This window comes from Bos mutus, chromosome 1 (genome assembly GCF_027580195.1).
Source record: "Bos mutus isolate GX-2022 chromosome 1, NWIPB_WYAK_1.1, whole genome shotgun sequence".
Taxonomy (NCBI): domain Eukaryota; kingdom Metazoa; phylum Chordata; class Mammalia; order Artiodactyla; family Bovidae; genus Bos; species Bos mutus.
The window spans coordinates 137,531,741-137,551,973 of NC_091617.1; the positions used below are offsets into that span (position 1 = coordinate 137,531,741).

Consider the following 20,233-nt stretch of genomic DNA (forward strand, 5'->3'; position numbering starts at 1 on the left):
CCAGTACCATACTATACTGATGACTGTGGCTTTGCAGTATAGTCTGAAGTCAGGAATATTGACTCCTCTAGCTCCATTTTTCTTTCTCAAGAATTGCTTTGGCTATTTGGAGTCTTTTCTGTTTCCATACAAACTATAATATTTTTTTATTCTAGATCTGTGGAAAATGCCCTTGGTAATTTGATAGAAATTGCATTGAATCTGTAGATGGCTTTGGGTACTATAGTTATTTTCACAATATTGATTCTTCCAATCCAAGAACATCTTATATCTCTCCATTGCATCATCATTGATTTTGTTCATCAGTGTCTTACAATTTTCTGCAAACAGGTCTTTTGTCTCTACAGGTAGGCTTATTTCTAGGCATTTTATTTGAATGCAAGGGATTTCTTTGTATTAATTTTGTACCCTGCAACTTTACTAAATTCACTGACTAGCTCTAGTAATTTTTTGGTGGCATCTTTAGGATTTTCTATGTATAGCATCATGTCATCTGCAAACAGTGAGAGTTTTATTTCTTCTTTTCCAATCTGGATTCCTTTTATTTCTTTTTCTTCTCTGATTGCTGTGGCTAGGACTTCCAAAACTATATTGAAAAACAGTGAGAAGTGTGGCATCCATGTCTTTTTCCTGATCTAGAGGAAATGCTTTCAATTTTTCACCATTGAGAATAACGTTTGGTGTGGGTTTGATGTATATGGCCCTTATTATGCTGAAGTAAGTTCCTTCTATGCCAATTTTCTGGAGTTTTTTTTTCTTTATCATTAAGGTGTGTTGAATTTTGTCTAAAGCTTTCTCAGCATCTATTGAGATGATCATATGGTTTTTATCTTTCAATTTGTTAATATGGTGTATCACATTGATTGATTTGTGTGTATTGAATCCTTGCATCTCTGAGATAAAACCCACTTGATCATGGTGTATGAATACTTTTAAAGTGTTGTTGGATTCTGTTTGCTAGAACTTGGTTGAGGATTTTGCATCTATATTCATCAGAGATTTTGGCTGGTGATTTCCTTTTTTGTGTGACATCTATGTCTGATTTTGGTATCAGGGTGATGGTGGCCTTGTAGAATGAGTTTGGGAGTTTTCCTCCCTCAGCAATTTTTTGAAAGAGTTTGAGCAGGATATGTGTTAGCTCTTCTCTAAACATTTGATAAAATTTGCCTTCAAGCCATCTGGCCCAGGAATTTTGTTTGTTAGAAGATTTTTAATTAGAGTTTCGATTTCAGTGCTTATGATTGGTCTGTTCATATTTTCTATTTCTTCTTGGTTCAGTCTTGGAAGGTTATACTTCTCTCAGAATTTGTCCATTTCTTCCAGGATGTCCATTTTATTGGCATATAGTTGCTCATAGTAGGCTCTTAGGATCCTTTGTGTTTCTGTGTTTTCCATTGTAAACTCTTTTTCATTTCTTATTTTATTGATTTGAATCTTCTCCCCCTTTTACTGGTGATTCTGGCTAATGGTTTGTCAATTTTGTTTATCTTTGGAATGAACCAGCTTTTAGTTTTATTGATCTTTGCTATTATTTTCTTCATTCCTTTTTCATTTATTTCTGCTCTTGTTGTTGTTGTTCACTCAGTCATGTCTGACTCTTTGTGACCCCAGGGACTGCAGCATGCCAGGATTCCCTGTCCTTCACTGTCTCCCAGAGTTTGCTCAAACTCATGTCCATTGAGTCCAAGATGCCCCCTTCTCCTGCCCTCTATCTTTCCCTGCCCTTAATATGTCTGCTCTGATCTTTATGATTTCTTTCCCTCTACTAAATTTGGGGGTTTTTGTTCTTTTTCTTGTTGCTTTAGGTGTAAGGCCAGGTTGTTTATTTGATGTTTTTCTTGTTTTCTGATGTAGGCTTGTATTGCTACAAACCTCCCTCTTAGCACTGCTTTTAATGCATCCCATAAGTTTTGAGTTGCTCTGTTCTTATTGTCATTTGTTTCTAGGTATCTTTAAAATTTCCTCTTTGATTTCTTCAGTGACCTCTTGGTTATTTAGAAGTGCACTGTTTAGCCTCCATGTGTTTGTGTTTTTTACATTTTCCCCCTGTAATTGATATGTAATCTTATAGCATTGTGGTTAGAAAAAATGCCTGATATAGTATTAGTTTTCTTAAATTTACCAAGGCTTGATTTGTAAAGAAATAAGAAGAAATAATTTACCCCAGAGAATGTTCCAGATAAAAAACATATTCTACTGCTTTTGGATGGAATGTCCTATATCAGTTAGGTCTACTGGTCCAATGTGTTATTTAAGGCTTGTGTTTCCTTATTAATTTTCTGTTTTGATAATCTGTCCATTGGTGTTAGTGGAGTGTTAAAGTCCCCCACTATTATTGTGTTACTGATTATTCCTTCTTTTATAATTGCTACCATTTGCCTTATGTATTGATGTGCTCCTATGTTGGGTGCATATATATTTATAATTGTTATAATTTCTTTTTGGATTGATCTCTTGGTCCCTTTATTATTATGTAGTGTCCTTCTTTGTCTCTTCTTTGTCTCTTTCTTTTGATTTCCATTTGCATGGAATATCTTTTTCCAGCCCCTCACTTTCAGTGATGTATGTGTCCCTAGGTTTGAAATTGTCTCTTGTAGACAGCATATATAGGGGTCTTGTTTTTGTATACATTCAGCCAGTCTGCATCATTTGGTTGGAGCATTTAATCCATTTACAATGTAAATGAATTAATTATTGATATATATGATCCTATTACCATTTACTGTATTGTTTTGAGGGTTTTTTTTTTTTTTTCTTGGTAGGCCTTTTCTTTCTCTTGTGTTTCCCATCAAGAGAATTTCCTTTAGCATTTGTTGTAAAGCTGGTTTGGTGGTGCTGAATTCTCTTGACTTTTGCTTATCTGTAAAGCTTTTGATTTCTCCATCAAATCTAAATGAGATTCTTGTTATGTAGAGAAATATTGGCTGAAGGTTTTTTCCTTTCATCACTTTAAGTATATCCTGCCACTCCCTTCTGGCCTGTAGAGTTTCTGCTTAAAGATCAGCTGTTACCCTTAAGGGGATTCCCTTGTATGTCATTTGTTGCTTTTCTCTTGCTGTTTTTAAATATTTCTTTGTGTTTAATTTTTGTTATTTTGATTAATATGTGTCTTGGCATGTTTTTCTTTGGGCTTATCCTATATGGGACTCTCTGAGCTTCTTGTACTTGGGTGGCTATTTCCTTTCCCATGTTAGGGAAATTTTCAACTATGATCTGCTCAAATATTTTCTCATACCCTTTTTTAATCTTCCTCTTCTGGGACCCCTTAATTCGAATGTTGGCACACTTAATGTTTTCCCAGAGGTCTCTGAGACTGTCCTCATTTTTTTTTCATTCTTTTTTCTTTATTCTACTCTGCTTCAGTTATTTCCACCATTCTTTCAGTTCACTTATCCACTCTTCTGCCTCAGTTATTCTGCTATTGGTTCCCTCTAGAATTTTTTATTTCAGTCATTATGGTGCTCATCGTTGATTGTCAGGCCACTGCCCACACTTTCCTGGGAGCCTGTACAGTCTGGCATTGCCAAGGAACCCACGAACTGGGGCCAGTTCCCCTGGAAGAACGCATGACCTGCCTCAAGCTGTAGCAAATCCCTGCAGGCCTCTGCCACTACAGGCACTCCCCACACATCCCAGCTGTGTCTGCTGTACCTCTCCTATTCCCCAGCCTGATTAAGCAAGGGAGCCCTGAGCTTTATTTCTCCTTTGTTTCTTATAGGTCCCCATGTCTTCTCAGTCCGTGCCTCCATTTTAGTTCTGGGATTTGGGATCACCTTTACTGCCGTTGTTCTGAGTCCTTTTCTGGGCAGATGGCCTATTTCCTCTTCATTTGTTTGGCCTTTTTCATTTTTAGCATCCTCCCTCAGCTGCCGCATATTTCTCTTTTAATTTTGTTTAGTTCACTGTGTTTGAAGTCTTCTTCCCTCAGGCTGCAAGGCTGTTGTTCCTCTTACTTCCGCCTCCACTGGGTGGGGGCAGACCAGTGCCTTGTGAAGGTCTCCTGTTGGCAGGGGGACTGGTGCCTGTGTTCTGGTAGGTGGAGCTGGATCCTGTCTCTCTGAAGGGCAATTCCATGTCCAGTGGCATGTTTTGGGGAGTCTGTGAGCTCAGTATGCCTTTGGGCAGCCTGTCTGTGAACGGGTAGTGTTGTGCTCTTGTTTTGCTAGTTGTATGGTGTGATCATCTGGCATTGGAGCTTGCTGGTCTTCGTGTGGAGTCAGGTCTTAGCATTGAGATGGACAGCTTTGGGAGAGCTCTTATTGATTAATATTCCATGGGGTCAGGAGTTTGCTGTTGTCCAATGTTCCAGACTCAGTCTTCCACCTTGGAAATTCAGGGTCAAACCCTGGCTGGAGCACAAAGACTCCACAAGCCACATAGCACAGAAGATAAAAAGAAAGAAAGAAATAGAATAAATATCAAGCAAACATACAAACAAACCAAAAGAATGGATGGACAAAACCCCATGACAAATGGTAAAAGCAACACTAAACATACAGGAACACACAATGAAACTCACACAAAGAAAAAAGAAGAAAGGATAAAAAGAGGAACCAACAAAGAAGAGGCAATCAAACCAATAAACAAACATACAAATGAAAACAAACACTAAAAAACTAGAGTAGCAAAAATACAAAACCAAAAACACAGGGGAAAATACAATATAATGAAAAACTACTGTAGAAAAAGGGAAAAATACAATAAAATAATTTTTTTAAAAAAAGCATTAAAAAAGGAAAAAGTAAAAACAAAAAATTAAAGCACTTATAGAAAAAAAGAACAACAACGGAATGAAATGAAAAAATAAAAAAGACAGAGAGAGTGGTAGTAAGAAGAATATTTTCCTATGGCCTTACTTGTCCTTGCCACATAGTGAGCTCCAGCCAATCTACATACTCAGAAAGTCCTCTAATATGTCTAGGAAGGGCTCTGGACCTGCTGGCACTGTGGAGTCAGCTCAGACTCGGATCTGGTCTTACTCCAGCTTGTACTTGCTTCCAAAGTCCACAATTGCCCCCAAAGTCCACAGCCTCAAGCTAATTGCGGGGATTTAACCTGCTACACCTGCAGCTACAGAGGTGAATTCCCTTCCTCTTCTTTGGTCACACAGCTCCTCGTGTTCAGCATTGGTTTTGGCCCCACCTCTGTTTGTAGGCCACATTCCATTGTTTGTTCCCAGCCCAGACAGTGAAAGTCGCTCAGTCATGTCCGACTCTTTGTGACCCCATAGACTGTACAGTCCATGCAATTCTCAAGGCCAGAAGACTGGAGTGGGTAGCCCGTTCCCTTCTCCAGCGGATTTTCCCAACCCAGGGGTCAAATCCATGTTTCTTGCATTGCAGGCAGATTCTTTACCAGCTGAGCCACCAGGGAAGCAAATGCAGCAGCTGCGTAGGGCTCATTGTTCAGTCGGGCTGGGGAGCAGGAGAGGTACAGCAGACACAGCTGGGATATGTGAGGAGTGTCTGTGGTAGCAGAGGCCTGCAGGGATTTTTGCCTGAGGCAAGTAATATGCTTTCCCAGGGATGTTGGCCCCAGCTTGTGGGTCCCTCGGTAGTGCCAGACTACACAGGCTCCCAGTAAGGTATGGGCAGTAACCTGCCTGCTCACAGCTTGATGGCAGTTGCAGCAGCCTTCACACCCACTCCTGGGGTCACAGATTGCAGCAGTGGCCCATCCTGCCTCTGGCACTTATAAAGGTGGTGTCCTGCCATCTGCAAGCGTTCAGAGTTAGAAAGTCCCTTGTCTCTCTGGCTGGCCCAGGCTTTCCCCTGGACTCCCTCAACTGTGGGCGGAGGAGCCTGGTAGGCTGCAGTCCATGGGGTTGCTAAGAGTTGGACACGATTGAGTGACTTGACTTTCACTTTTCACTTTTATGCATTGGAGAAGGAAATGGCAACACACTCCAGTGTTCTTGCCTGGAGAATCCCAGGGACGGGGGAGCCTGGTTGGCTGCCGTCTATGGGGTCGCACAGAGTTGGACATGACTGAAGAGACTTAGCAGCAGCAGCAGTCTATCTTCATGGCAGTTAAACCTGTCCTCTTCCTAGGGCCTGACTCCAAAGACTGAGCCTCAGCACCCAGCCCCGACTCACCATGGCAGGCATGCAAACAAGCATCTCAGGCTGGGAAGTGCTGGTCAGCACTGATCCCTGTACTGAATTCTCTCTGCTTTGCCTTCTGCTCACCTGTTGCTATGCTCCCCCCTCTGAGGCTCTGAAGCTGCCCCCATTTCCCTCCATGAGGGGGTTTCCAAGTGTGTGGAAACTTTTCCTCCTTTATAGATCCCTCCCTGAAGCACAGGTGCTGTCCTGATCCCCTGTCCTGATCCCTCTGGCTCTTTTTTTTTTTTTTTTTCTGATTTCTTTTGCCCTACCCTGTTACATGGAGATTAGCTTAGAGGTCTTCTGCCAGTGTTCAGTAGATGCTCTGTAGGAGCTGTTCCACATACAGACGTATTTTTTATTTATTTATGGGGAGGAAGATGATCTCCACATCTCACTCCTCTGCCATCTTGAAAGCCCCCCCTCCCCAGTAGGTATTTTCATGGCATAGTGATTAATTGTGTGGTTAAGAACATTCACTGGGTTCATATCCTAGCTCTCAAAGTGAAAGTGAAAGTCACTCAGTCGTGTCTGATTCTTTGCAACCCCATGGAATATATAGTTCATGGAATTCTCCAGGCTAGAATACTGGAGTGGGTAGCCTTTCCCTTCTCCAGAGGATCTTCCCAACCCAGGGATAGAACCCAGGTCTCCCGCATTGCAGGCAGATTCTTTACCATCTGAGCCACCAGGTAAGCCCAAGAACACTAGAGTGGGTAGCCTATCCCTTCTCCAGCAGATCTTCCCAACCCAAGAATTGAACCAGGGTTTCCTGCATTAGGCTACATGCTATATGCCTTTAGACAAGTTACTTAAGCTCTCTATGATCATTTAAATAATACTAATTATAGTACCTATTTTATACGGTCACTTTGAGGTTAAATGAGCTAATTCAGGCAAAGAGCTTATAACAGAGCAAAGCATACGGTCATTAACTCTGAAAATGTTAGCCAATATTATTCAAGAGCCTCTTTCTTCAGTTAAAGTAATATGCATATGTTAAATGTACTGAAAGGTCTGCGGCCACATTCTTAATGGCATTTGGCTTGATTATAGCCCAATAATGGAATGCCTTTTGCACTCAACTCCCTCCTGAAGAAACACTATGAGGAAATTTTAATGATTGCTAGGCAGTTCTCATTCTTCTGGAATATAGTTTGGACCAGAACCTCCAGGGGCCATGCAGTTTTCAGGAATACATATGCCCTTAGTCTTTGTAAGACCAAAAAGAACCCTCAAAACAGAGTCATATATCTTGAAAATAACAGTGACAATTTGAAATCAATATCTCATAATGTGAAAGACCACCCAAAGAATTGAATCCGAGCACACGAAAATTGTAAGGACAGGCAAACTGTTTCACAATTACAGTGCAAATTGATAGCTCAAGTAAGTCCATTATTTTAAAGATAAGGTATCTACTATTGTCACGTATCCTGTTAACAAAATAAAATGAGAAGTTCCAAGCACTCTTGAAAAATTAGGTAGTAACCCAAGAAAACTAGGTTACAGGAGCATGCCTAAAGATATATCTCTTAAGGTACAGGGTATTTTAACTGGAAACCATGCATTAAAAAATGACTGAATACCTTTGGTGGCCCAGTTCCCTCAGTTTGAATGTGGATATGGAAGACAAACACAGCACAGTTGACAAACCACCGGACTGGGAGATAGAGAAGCATATTTGTGTAATTTGGCCTTGAAGATCAAGCTGTTAATGGCTAAAGTTCTTACTTCACAGCCTTGCACAGCTCTGGGAGGGACTGTCACTCTCATTGGGTCCTCACAAAATTAAATACAGTTCCGTGAGCAAAATTATAGATTTGGTCTCATCAGTGGTGCCCTCTGGAGTTGTGCAGTAACAGCCTGCACAGCTGCACATGGCTATTCTGACATAAAATAGTATTCTAGGCTCTTGTAAGTTATGGCATAGGAACTCTGAATCAGGCAGGAGAGAGAAATATGAAACACACATTCTCTAGTTCTTATGTACATCTCAAGAAAGTAAATTCTGGCTTATTTTCAATCATTCCAAGACTCTAGATACTCTGCCAGTTCCTGTTAAATTAACAATATGTGATAGCCATTTATGCTTAATCTGAATGTTCATAAGCATAAATGTCACTAAATGCTTGAAAGATAAATTTCTTTATATACTTACAGTGCAACTGCAGAGCTACCCTGCAGATCTGTAAGCTTTGTAGCTTTGTAGAGGTTTAAACTTTTATGGTTTGTAGAGGTTTGTAGAGGTTTAACCTTTTATGGTTTCAATTTGCTACCACCTCGGGCAAAGGGATTTGAAACATCAAGTTACTGAAGCTCCTTAATTTCTTGGCAAGACTTAAGTGAATTCTAGGATACTCCATGCAGTCAGCTTATCACTAATAGATTTTTTAAGATAAATGCATTTAACATTTATACTCAATGGGCTTTTTTTAAATAAAGCAATTACTTACACAGCATTAATTATATAAGTTGCCTCCTCCTGACTATTCAAATTCTTGTCTTCCAGGGCCATTTCTGAATATCGACACATCAGGTCCTGAAAAAAGAACAGCCATATCATGCCTTAAAGAATCCTCTTCAGGGATGAAGAGGCATAAAATGACCAGGGGCCTTTTCTGATGTGTGATACTATTGACCGTGTCTGGGGCTTGAAATCAAACCCACCAGTAACATTTTTCCTTCTGTAAAGGGTTTAAAACATTACACAGCAGCTCCTGTGGGGTCAGGCCCCTGCCCACCTCTCTAACCTCATATTGCTCTTCCTGCTCTCTCACTTCCAGTCACAAAGACACAGATAGGCCTTTTCTCAGCTCCAAGAACACACAGCTTTCTCCCACCTCAGGGCTGTTAGCGGACAATGTCTTCACTCCCAGTGAAACCAAGCAGAAACTTATGGGGCTCCTGGGCAAGAAAGTCTATCTGTGTTACCTGTTTCTCTCGTTTACAGGGAACAGACTCAGCCTCCATGACCTTCCCTGATTCCCAAGGGCAGGTTCAAATAGCTGTAGATCAGGGAAGGGAGGGGATGCAGAGACAAGGGAGGAGTAGGCAAAACACAACAGTGCAGCCTTGGGGCGGAGCCCTGGTTCCCCCTCGAGGGAACCAATTTACTGACACCAGATTGTGGTGCAGCAAAGTACAGTGTTTATTGCAGGGTGCCAAGAAAGGAGAATGGGCACCTAATATTCAAAAGACCCAAAATCCCTGATAGCTTTCAGGGAAGGGTTGTTTTTTTCCCCAAACTTTAAATGTGTGTGTTGGCGTACAGCCGACTCACAATGTTGTGGTAGAGTCAGGTGAACAGTGAAGGGACTCAGCCGTACACGTACATGTATCCATTCTCCCCAAACCCTCCCTCCATCCACTCTGGCACAGAACTTTGAGGAGAGTTCCATGTGCTAAACAATAGGTCCTTGTTGGTTATCCGTTTTGAATATAGCAGTGTGTACATGACATTAGGGAAGGTTTTTTAAAGGCAACGTTTGGGGCAAGGGTTGCAGCTCAGAGACTTCCTTAGGACTGGTAGATGGTGAGGTGACAGGTAGGGTGGTGTTTTGGAAATCTTAATCATCAACCAGTCTGAGGTCTACGTACTGGTGGTCATCATATAGTCACCACCTGGGTAGGGGGTCTTAGATTCTGCAGAACAACTCAAAGGTATGCAACAGATCATTATATATATCCCTTGGGGGGAGACCTAGGACTCATGGAACTATTATTTAGACTATCTTACTTTTCTTGCTTGACTGCTTTTCTTTTGTTTCTGCATTCCCTCATTTCTCTAATTAGTAACAGTTTGAGTCTTCATTTTGGAACTCAGGCGAGAGCTAGGAGACTAAAAAGGCCTTTTTATACAGTGACAGTGGCCATGGAGGGACTTTCATCTCTGGGAAAGCTCTGCAGTGTCCTGCTTCATTTTAGCTTCACCTTAATCCTAGCCTTGTTGGATCCTGTCCTTGAACTTTCAGTACTTTGATACTATGGATTTTTTATTAGCATCACTTTGGATTTTTTTAACATTGCATTACAACACAGTTTATCTTGATTACCGAGTTTTGGGCATCCTCTTTAATTTTGCACCAGGGCAAATGCCTCACTTGTCTCACCCTATTCCCAGGGAATCCATTGGATACCTTGTGAATTGTTTGTTTGTCAGCTCACATACCCTTCATTGTGGTTTTGATCACAATAACCAGCCTCTTCTCAGAAGTCTGCCCTCAGACAAGAGGACAGCTATATTCAGGGAGAGCTACAAGCAGCAGGGAGCTCCTACCACCTCCTCTTCCTGTCATGCCTCATCTCACATCTTTAGGGGTTCCTCCTCCAGGGAATATCACCAAAGTCAGAGCTTTGTAGCACCCACTCCATGTGATCCCAACATTCTCACTCAGGCTTCTGTAGGGCTGGCTGCTTCTCATTGTCTCACTGATGTTGCAACGTCAACCTACTCCTTCTCTGACCAACAAAGCCCTTCCTTTACTGTATTTCACAGCATCCTGTTTTCTTTCTTCGTAGTGCTTCTGATAGTTTACAATTATTTTATTTACTTGCTTACTTTTACTCGGTTATTGGATCCTCTTACTAGCAGTCAAGCTTCAAAGGACAGAAGCCATATCTATGCCTGTCATTTAACCAACCTCCCCCCAGCCCTGGAATGTCAGCACAATCCCGGGTGCTCCACTAACAACTGCACATCAAGTCAGCATCCCTGCTTCCTGTGGACTGAGAACTGGATACTGATGAAAAGGTGTGCCCATTTGTGAAGGTGAATGACTGCTTTATGGGTCCACTTAAAATTATTCATAAAATTAAAGGAAATCTCCCTGAGGGATTTGGATTATAAAAGCCTATAAAATCTAAAACAAACAAACAAAAACAAAACCTCCTGAAAGGATATCATTTTCTGTTTTCTTACCATTGAAGGCAGATTCTCTGCATCAGAATGTCTAATCTACAGGAAAACAAAATAAACTCAGCTAAGCAATAAAAAGTATTATTAGGATACAAAATAAAGGAGTAGAATAATAAAGGCCTAATGAAACCTTCAGATTTTGCATCATTAGTAGAACATTGCTATACTGGCAGGAATACACTTACAAAGTATCGAGAAAAGATTTGTGAGTCAAGAGTTCTTAAGGACGGATATTGCTGTTAGGGAGAAAATTACAATTCTAACTTCTCATATCTGGGGCACCAGGGAACTGGAGTCCATACACCTACTTTGGCAAAGAGACTGACTACTAACAATTTCCCCCAGCTTTTAAAATATTTCTTGTTTCTTCTTTCTGACTGATTCTTTAATGCAGCACATCTTCAAGTCCTAGAAGATATATAAATGCTAATATGTACTTTCCAGTATCCCTTTCATTTTAAATACCTGTAGTTGTTCATCTATGTAAGGAAGTTTTAGAATTTCTATTGCAGATGGTCTCAATGAAGGACTCTTGTTCAACATGCTGTAATGTTTAAAAAGAAGATTATTTTTCAAGTGAACTAAAATGGAGGCACAATTTAAAATTGTTTATGCAGCAATACATTTCTTTCCATACCTTTCCATAATGTCATTCAGCTGTCTTGGGTATCTCTCAGGGAGAGAAGGAGTGTCTCCTTCAACAATTTTTAAAACAATGGATAAGAAATTGGAGCCAGTGAATGCATGATTCATGCAGCACATCTCATACAAAATGCATGCCAGGGACCTGAAGACATAGTCAAAGAATCTGAATGAGGAATAAATGTCCTCTTTTAAATTTGATCATCATACAAAGTACAAAACCTCAGATGTGCTAGGGCACTGGATGTGAGGCACTAACATACACTTTGTTTTCTACTTAAATACATGTTTTTAAAAAAAAAAAAAAGGAAAAACTGAAAGAAGAAAGCACAAAATGCAAGTTTGAATGAACACCTTTTGTCAGAGGAGAGCAAACAATCCAACAGGAATATGCCTATACAGAGTAGGGACTCAATAAATATTTGATAAAGGTAGTAAGGAATCTTTGAATTAACCTCTTTGAAGGAAAAATAAAATGCAGATAAAAACTGTCTTCCTAAGGCAGTTCAGTTAGTGTTATATATGCAAAATGAAATTTAAATTTATTAGCCTAGCCTTCCCTCTAATGTGTGCCCAAGAATTTTGAAAAGGAAGCTGATATCTTTATTAGTTTTCTAAATAGAATCCATTTGCAAATAGGGTGGGAGAGTGGTTGCCTGCAGCTCATATTAATATGCATAAATTCTCCCTTCAGGAATATGAAACAGAATATTAAGGTTCTAGATCAGTCCAACAGTAATTTGTAATAACTATGCAAATCACTCATCTCTAAACCAGTAGAAAAATATTTTAAATAATCTACATCATTAAGAAAACTAAGGGGAAATTTCTGCCTGAACTTAGTGTTAGGAAAGAATTTTTCTCCTGAATAATGGGTTAATTTTACCTTCTGGGTATTTTTAATTATATAACTAGCCAGGTCTCCCTTTTCTTATTAGTTGTTTGAAAGATCAGAAATAAATTTGCCACTGACCTTGTGTACCTGTGTTTTATGTAACTTCAAACATAAAAGGCAAAGTATATTATCAATATATACATACATACATGAATACTGTCTTTTTAACCATTTTGTGGGTGTTCAACAAAATGTGCATTTGTAAGAAAATCCTGGATGCATACATTGAAAATGTTTCTGTTCCAGTAAATAATAACACTAAAAATTTTTAAATGATTGGTACTTTACATATTACAAAGCTCTTTCATACAGATCTCAACAGAGCCTCATAATTTCCCAGTGAAATAGAGCCAATAACATATTTTCCCCCTTTTTGACATGATGAAACTGGCTCAGAGAAGTTAAATGATTTGGTTTAAGTTAAACTGACTCTTGAGTTAAGTACTTTTCTTTTCAAATCTGAGACTATTCCCATTATAGAACACTAGAAATAAGAGGCGGAGAAGGCAATGGCACCCCACTTCAGTACTTTTGCCTGCCTGGAGGAGCCTGGTGGGCTGCAGTCCATGGGGTCACTAAGAGTCGGACACGAATGAGCAACTTCACTTTCACTTTTCACTTTCATGCACTGGAGAAGGAAATGGCAACCCACTCCAGTGTTCTTGCCTGGAGAATCCCAGGGACGGGGGAGCCTGGTGGGCTGCTGTCTATGGGGTCGCACAGAGTCGGACACGACTGAAGTGACTTAGCAGCAGTATTAGCAGCAGAGTTACCACCAGAAGAATGGTAAAACAATGTATAACTGACAAGTGTAAAACTAACCAGTTACTAGAGGGAAAAAAATCAAACAATAAAAATTAAATTAAAACCAAAAAAGCAAGAAAGGACAAAAGAACATAAAACAAGTGAGATGTGAAGATTAAAAAGAAGACAAACTGTCATTAAGCATTTCAACATGATTATGGATATCAAAAAGGTCAAAAGACACTACAAACTACCAGAATTAACAATTGAATTTAGCAAGGTTGTTGGATACAAAGGTCATTTCTATAAGCCTGAGATAAATTTTAAAACAAAATTTTAAATGTCCTTTACATTAACATCACAAAATGTCAAATATGTAGGAATAAATTAAACACAACATGTGCAAGACGCTTCACTATAGCCTTAGTACTCTGCTGAGAGAAATTTTTTTAAAAAAAAAAAAAAAAGGAGGGATAAATTCACACTCTTGGATTGGGACATTCAATATTCTGAAGATATCAATTTTCCCCAGAACATCTATAGATCTAATGCAATATAAATCCAAATCCTAGCAGACTTTTTTGTAGCTGACTCTAAAGTTTACATGGAATTACAAAAGGAAAAGGGTAGCCAAGGCAACTGAAGATGAATAAGTTTGGAGGTTCTGTATTACCAAACAGCAAGATTATTATGAAGTTACATTTCTTATGAAAGTATGATACTGGCGAGGAAGAAAAAAATACAGCAGTGGAACAAAATACAGATCAAACCAGATCTGCACATAGTCAACTAGTTGACTAATGCAAAGATAAACTGCACTGTGGTAGAGAGAAAGATGATCTTTTTAATAAATTATGCTAGGACAGTTGAACATCCATATGGAAAATATTACATACGAATGCCTCTCTCACATCATATTCAAGCACAAAAACCAATTAAAGGTGGGTCTAAATGAAAATAGAGTCATAAAAGAGAAAACAGGTAAACATCTGCCTGATCTTGGTGTAAGTAAAGATTTTTTTAAGTAAAATGCAAAAAGCATGAACAATAAAGTTAGGGACTGATAAATGGACTTCATTAAAATTATAAACATCTATTCACAAAGTCAAATCTGGGTTTCATGAAGACATAATTCTACCTGAGTCATACTTGACGAATGTATTGGGGTTATAAAAAGATGAGGAACTATCTGGCTAGATAGACCATGGAACAATTAGATTTAGAGGACAACTCGGTAATCAATTTTGATGCAAAACTACTCCTTTTTTTGGAAATCCTCTCAGCTACACTGAATGCATGCTGCTTTCCATTTACCTATTTTATTTTGAGCTACTGATATTGGCTGTGCTGCAGCACACGGAGACTTCGGGATAGCATATTCAAAAGCAGAGACATTACTTTGCCAACAAAGGTCCGTCTAGTCAAGGCTATGGTTTTTCCTGTGGTCATGTATGGATGTGAGAGTTGGACTGTGAAGAAGGCTGAGCACTGAAGAATTGATGCTTTTGAACTGTGGTGTTGGAGAAGACTCTTGAGAGTCCCTTGGACTGCAAGGAGATCCAACCAGTCCATTCTGAAAGAGATCAGCCCTGGGATTTCTTTGGAAGGAATGATGCTAAAGCGGAAACTCCAGTACTTTGGCCACCTCATGAGAAGAGTTGACTCATTGGAAAAGACTCTGATGCTGGGAGGGATTGGGGGCAGGAGGAGAAGGGGATGACAGAGGATGAGATGGCTGGATGGCATCACTGACTCGATGGACATGAGTCTGGGTGAACTTCGGGAGTTGGTGATGGACAGGGAGGCCTGGCCTGCTGTGATTCATGAGGTCGCAAAGAGTCGGACACGACTGAGCTACTGAACTGAACTGAACTGAACTTGTGGAAAGGGATCTGCTATGGTCCCAGTGCACCTATCTGGCACGGGAGCCAGTAAATGAAATATGAGACAATATGATCACAGAAACTTTGATGACATTTGGGGCAAAAGATTTTTTGATTATCCTGTACCAGTTTTACAATCCATCTACTATGTATACTTTGTATTCTAATGACTATACATATATGTAGCTATATGTCTATGTTTTAATTTTCTCCAGTTTACAACCAGGCATATCTACATGGGAATAATTACATTATCTCAAACTCATCACTTCTATCCTTTTTGAAAGCTTTTCTCTTATTTGACTCCCAGGTCTTAAATATGGCAATGCAACAGCAGGGAAGGGTCAGGGGCCAGGAGATGAGTTGAAAAAAACAAGAGATATATTTTACTTAGAAGTCTGCAACTTGCATTCCTTCCCCCACCCCCACCCCCTGCAAAATACAGCCAACTGTGAAGAAGTAAACAAATACATCCCTGAGGGGGTGAATGTGGCAGTGAAAAGGAAGACTGGGATCAGGTGTATGAAGCAAATTATACCTGAATTCCATAAACTTGCCATCTGTCCAAATCGACCAGAACTGCCCAGAGGATTTCTGAAGCACAGATTGATAATGAATTGCAAATGTAACTCTGACTTTGTCTTGTCTCAAGATGAATAAATTTTACTCTTTGAAATTTGCCCTGATTCTGCAGAGAAGAGCCTACCCCACAGTGGTGCATGACTTTAGTGATGGAAATTTTACTGATCTTCTAGATAATATGTTTACTTGGTATAAGCAAGGACTACCCTAACATATCCATCTGGAAAAGAGTATATATAATTTAAGCAGCTGAATAAGTAGAGTAATAGAAATTGAATACAAGTATAGCAGGTTTTGCTTTAATATGTTACCCTAAACAAGTCTTTAGTGTAGTAATGTTGAAAATCAACATAAACTCAGTCAATATGATGAATGTCTCTGGGGCTGCTTGAACAAATTTTAAGAAGTATATATTAATAACTACTATCTATTAAGGGCCAATCATATCCCAGAATCTGTAGTGGTTCTTCCCAAGCTTTAATGTGCATACAAATCTCCCAGGGAATTTGTTAGAATGCTAGGTCTGAGTATTTGGGGAGAAATGGTGGTTACATTGGGAGCATAGTTTCCGTATCTTCCTTGAATCCTCATGTAAAACAGAGCAGCTAGATAGCAAAACTTAAAACCAGGGCCAACATTTTCAACAAAGTTAGGTGACAAAGTATCTCCTTGAGCCTCAAGGTACAAGTATATGGAGACAAGTCACAATTGCCACGTGACCTGCGTAATGTCAGCATCTGTGTGAGAAGCAGCAGAGTCAATGGAGTGAGTGACTGAGAGACAAAACAACAGAAGACCCTCAAAACAGTCAACAGGTACTCCCTGAAAAGCACAGGGGGCCAATCTAAGAACAGCAGCTAAAACTCATAGGGGTTCTGCCCAATCCAAAATCAGAGGGAATGCGAGAAACCCCAGGGTAAGGCCTAAAGGGACTGCAGCAGGAAGATCACAGGGCAGAGGGGAAACAAAAGGGAAAGATTTTTTGATCGTTAGCTGTTCTTGGGGTCATGGTCATAGACTCCACACAAACCATAAAGTCTGGGAAATAAACATGTGTAGCGTTCAAAGCTGGGTCAAGAAGTGGGTTGGCAACCATGATGAAAGCATCTTTCCAATGCCAACTGTTACTCAGCCCCTCGCTGCACAGAGGCTGCTTGTGGCAGCAGCATGCCTTGCTCATGTGACATAAGAGACTTCACATGTTGGAATCTAAAGAAGGGTACAAATGAACTTATTTACAAGACAGAAATAAAGTTACAGATGTAGAAAACAAACTTACAGTTACCAGAGGGTAAGGGGAGGAGGGGTAAATTGGAATTGGGGGAATGACATACACATGCTACTATATATAAAACAGATAATAATAAGAACCTGCTGTATAACACCGGAAACTCTGCCCAATGCTCTGTAATGACCCATATGGGAGAAGAATCTAAAAAAGAGTAGGTATATGTATATGTACAACCTAGACAGTGTATTAAAAAGCAGAAACATCACTTTGCTGACAAAAGTCCATCTAGTCAAAGCTATGCTTTTTCCAGTGGTCAAGTATGGATGTGAGAGTTGGACCATAAAGAAGGCTGAGCACCGAAGAATTGATTCTTTTGAATTGTGATGCTGGAGTAGACTCTTGAGAGTCCCTTGGACTTCAAGGAGATCAAACCAGTCAACACTAAAGGAAATCAACCCTGAGTATTCATTGGAAGAACTGATGCTGAAGCCAAAGTTCTAATACCTTGGTCACCTGATGTGAAGCGTTGACTCATTGGAAAAGACCCTGATGCTAGGAAAGATTGAAGGCAAAAGGAGAAGGGGGTGGCAGAGGATGATATGGTTAGATACCATCACTGACTCTATGGACATGAATCTGAGCAAATTCCGGGAGATGGTGAAGGACAGAGGAGCCTGGCATGCTACAGTCCATGGGGTCTCTAAGAATCAGACATGACTTAGCAACTGAACAACAACGACAAAAATAAATGATTCACTTTGCTGTACACAAGAAACTAACATAACATTGTAAATCAACCACACTCCAATAAAATTCTTTTTTTAAAAAAGATACTTTACACTTTGAGCGAATGGTTGTGTTCCAATGGCTTTCATCATCTTTGACAGTCTCCAGAGGCTCTTTTAAGATGGCCTTAGCCTTAGGACTTCCTGGTGGTTCAGTGGTTAAGAATCTGCCTTGCAGTGCAACGGGGATGCAGGTTCCATCCTTGGTTAGGGAACTCAAATTCCACATGTCACACAGCAAATAAATCTCGTGCCACAGCTACTGAGCTCTCCTGCCACAACTACAGAATAATCCATGCACAGAAATGAAAGATCTTGCATGCCCCTGCTCTTTCTCTGAGCACTAGACAGGCTCATTTCAGACCAGGACACAGCCTGGGTCCTGGACCTATGACACTGGAGCAGGAGCAGAGCAGGCTTGCAACCTGGAGCAGAGGCTCAGGCCACCTGTAGTTGTCTCGTAATGTGAAGAAGAAATACATTTTATAAGTACCTCAGAGATTTTTGGAGCTCTTTGTTATTTCAGCAAAACCAACTTGTACACCATCCCCTCATGTAACAGTCTTCAGCAGCTTCTCATCCCACAGAAAGTAAAATCCAAGGTCCTCACTATGGTCATTCACCACAGGAACCCTGACTGCCTCTTCAGCCACGTGGATTTATTGCACATCCCCTCCCCCCCGCCACACACACACTCACACACTCACACTTTGTCCTCAGCTAGCCGGAGGACACTGAGCAGAGCTTCCCTTTGGAAGGACTATACTTCCATGTCCTTATAGTGCTCTCAAGGGCTTTCAGGAGTCAGAGAAGGCCCAGGTCACTTGCAACTACTTTCAAATTCTCAGTATATTTTGAAAATGAAAAAACACCAAAATGGAGTTTGAAAAATTAGATTTTGAAAATTTTACATCTAATAAATTAACACTGCAGCCTACTTCCATGCAGGTCCACCCCTCTTCCCCCAGTGGACACCCCCCTCCTTCAGTCATGGGCACTGGATCTTTCTGCCTGAAAGGCATTTTGTCAGACTTTTCTCTATCCTTCCCATCCTAAGCAGCAGCATCCACTCTCTGAGACTGTAGCTGATGCTCTGCACACTCACCCTGGCTCACACCTTTTACATCAGAGCCTTGTGCATATGGCAGTTTATGTCTGCCAATCTTTTGAAGACAAAGTCTAGAACTTTCATGTTTATCTTGATCTTTCTTTCTTTTGGTGATTACCTCATGGGCAAGACAGAGTAAGGCTAAGGGAGCTGGACATCCTGGTAAACTGGCTTCTGGATGGCAAGGGAAGCCCTAACTTGAAGCATTTATTGGTTTCTGTGAGGTTCAGAAGAGATGTGGGTAGTGGAGTCTTGTGAGCTGGTCTGAGCTGGCTCCTGTACACCACTGAATTATGGGAGGGATGGCAAGATGGTGCTGGAGTGAGAAGGTGGTCCAAGGCTGGGGCGAGCAGGAGAAGAGGAGTCAGGAAGAATGGAGGGAGGGTCTGAGGCACACAGAGAAGCTGCCGATCCAGCTTCTCAGCCGAGGCCCAGGTTCTTGGGCTCCATCCATCAAACGCACCGGCAAGCAGTACCAGACTGCCGTGCTGCACGAGCCACTTCTCTTCAGTCACTTCTTAAACTTCTTAAATAAGGAAAATGAACGGTGTCGGCTTGTTATAATGGAGACCCTGACCAGGAGCTGACTCTCAACTCCGCTTTACTGTCCTCCTGACAAAGCCTATTCTAGTCATCACTAAAAATAATAAAGCACCTCATAACCTAGTGCCTTCAAACAATAATAGTAATTCTGCTCATGAATTTATTCTCTCAGAAATTGACAAAGACAGCTTGAATCTTCTTTTCACGGCATTTTCTGGGCAAGCTCAGTTGAGGTTGGAAGATCCATTTCCAAGTCACTCACATGACTGGCTGATAGGTGTTGGCCATCATTTAGAAGCTTGGCCAGGGCTAAAGGCCAGAGGCCTTGATTCCTTACACTACACTCCCAGTGTGCTATACACAGGCTTTCTCACAGCACAGCAGCTGAATTCCAAGAGCAAAGATCTCAAGAGAATCAGACAGAAACAGTGTCATCTTCTGTGACCCAGACTCAGAAGTCACATAGTATCAGTTCGTCCATAATTACAGTCAATAAATCCCTTTATTCACTTAGCAAATAAACAAGCAAATAACAAGCCCAGAGAAAGGGGAGTGAGAAGAGTTGATACAATATATTATCTAAAATATCCAGTTTTCCTGAAGAATTTCCTGTGTATCCACTTCCATCCCCTTTAGACTCTTGGTGGCAAGATCCGCCATAACACAGCAATGGGCAGAGATGTGTTCGGTGATTCTTATATGCCTTGCTGACAGGAGAAATTGTGCCTTGAATATTTTCCTGTAGCTTCCACTCATGTAGTCCTTGGCCAGCTCATACAAGCTAAGGTGCATGTTGAT

General features: G+C 40.6%; 1 protein-coding gene across 12 annotated transcripts in view; it reads right to left on the reverse strand.

Annotated features, from left to right (window-relative positions):
* NEK11 (NIMA related kinase 11) overlaps window positions 1-20,233 on the reverse strand; it is a 278,743-nt gene that overhangs the window by 164,252 nt on the left and 94,258 nt on the right. For 8 of the 12 annotated variants that reach the window (XM_070376243.1, XM_070376222.1, XM_070376227.1 and 5 more), the window contains 4 exons: window positions 11,660-11,809; window positions 11,488-11,566; window positions 11,026-11,061; window positions 8,561-8,646 (listed from right to left, as the gene is read on the reverse strand). The exons of 2 other annotated variants lie outside the window; for them this stretch is intronic. In XM_070376243.1, the coding sequence (XP_070232344.1) occupies window positions 8,561-8,646; window positions 11,026-11,061; window positions 11,488-11,566; window positions 11,660-11,809 (351 nt within the window). The remainder of the gene's footprint in view (window positions 1-8,560; window positions 8,647-11,025; window positions 11,062-11,487; window positions 11,567-11,659; window positions 11,810-20,233) is intronic. 2 more of the 12 variants (XM_070376269.1, XM_070376236.1) reach the window with 1 other exon arrangement.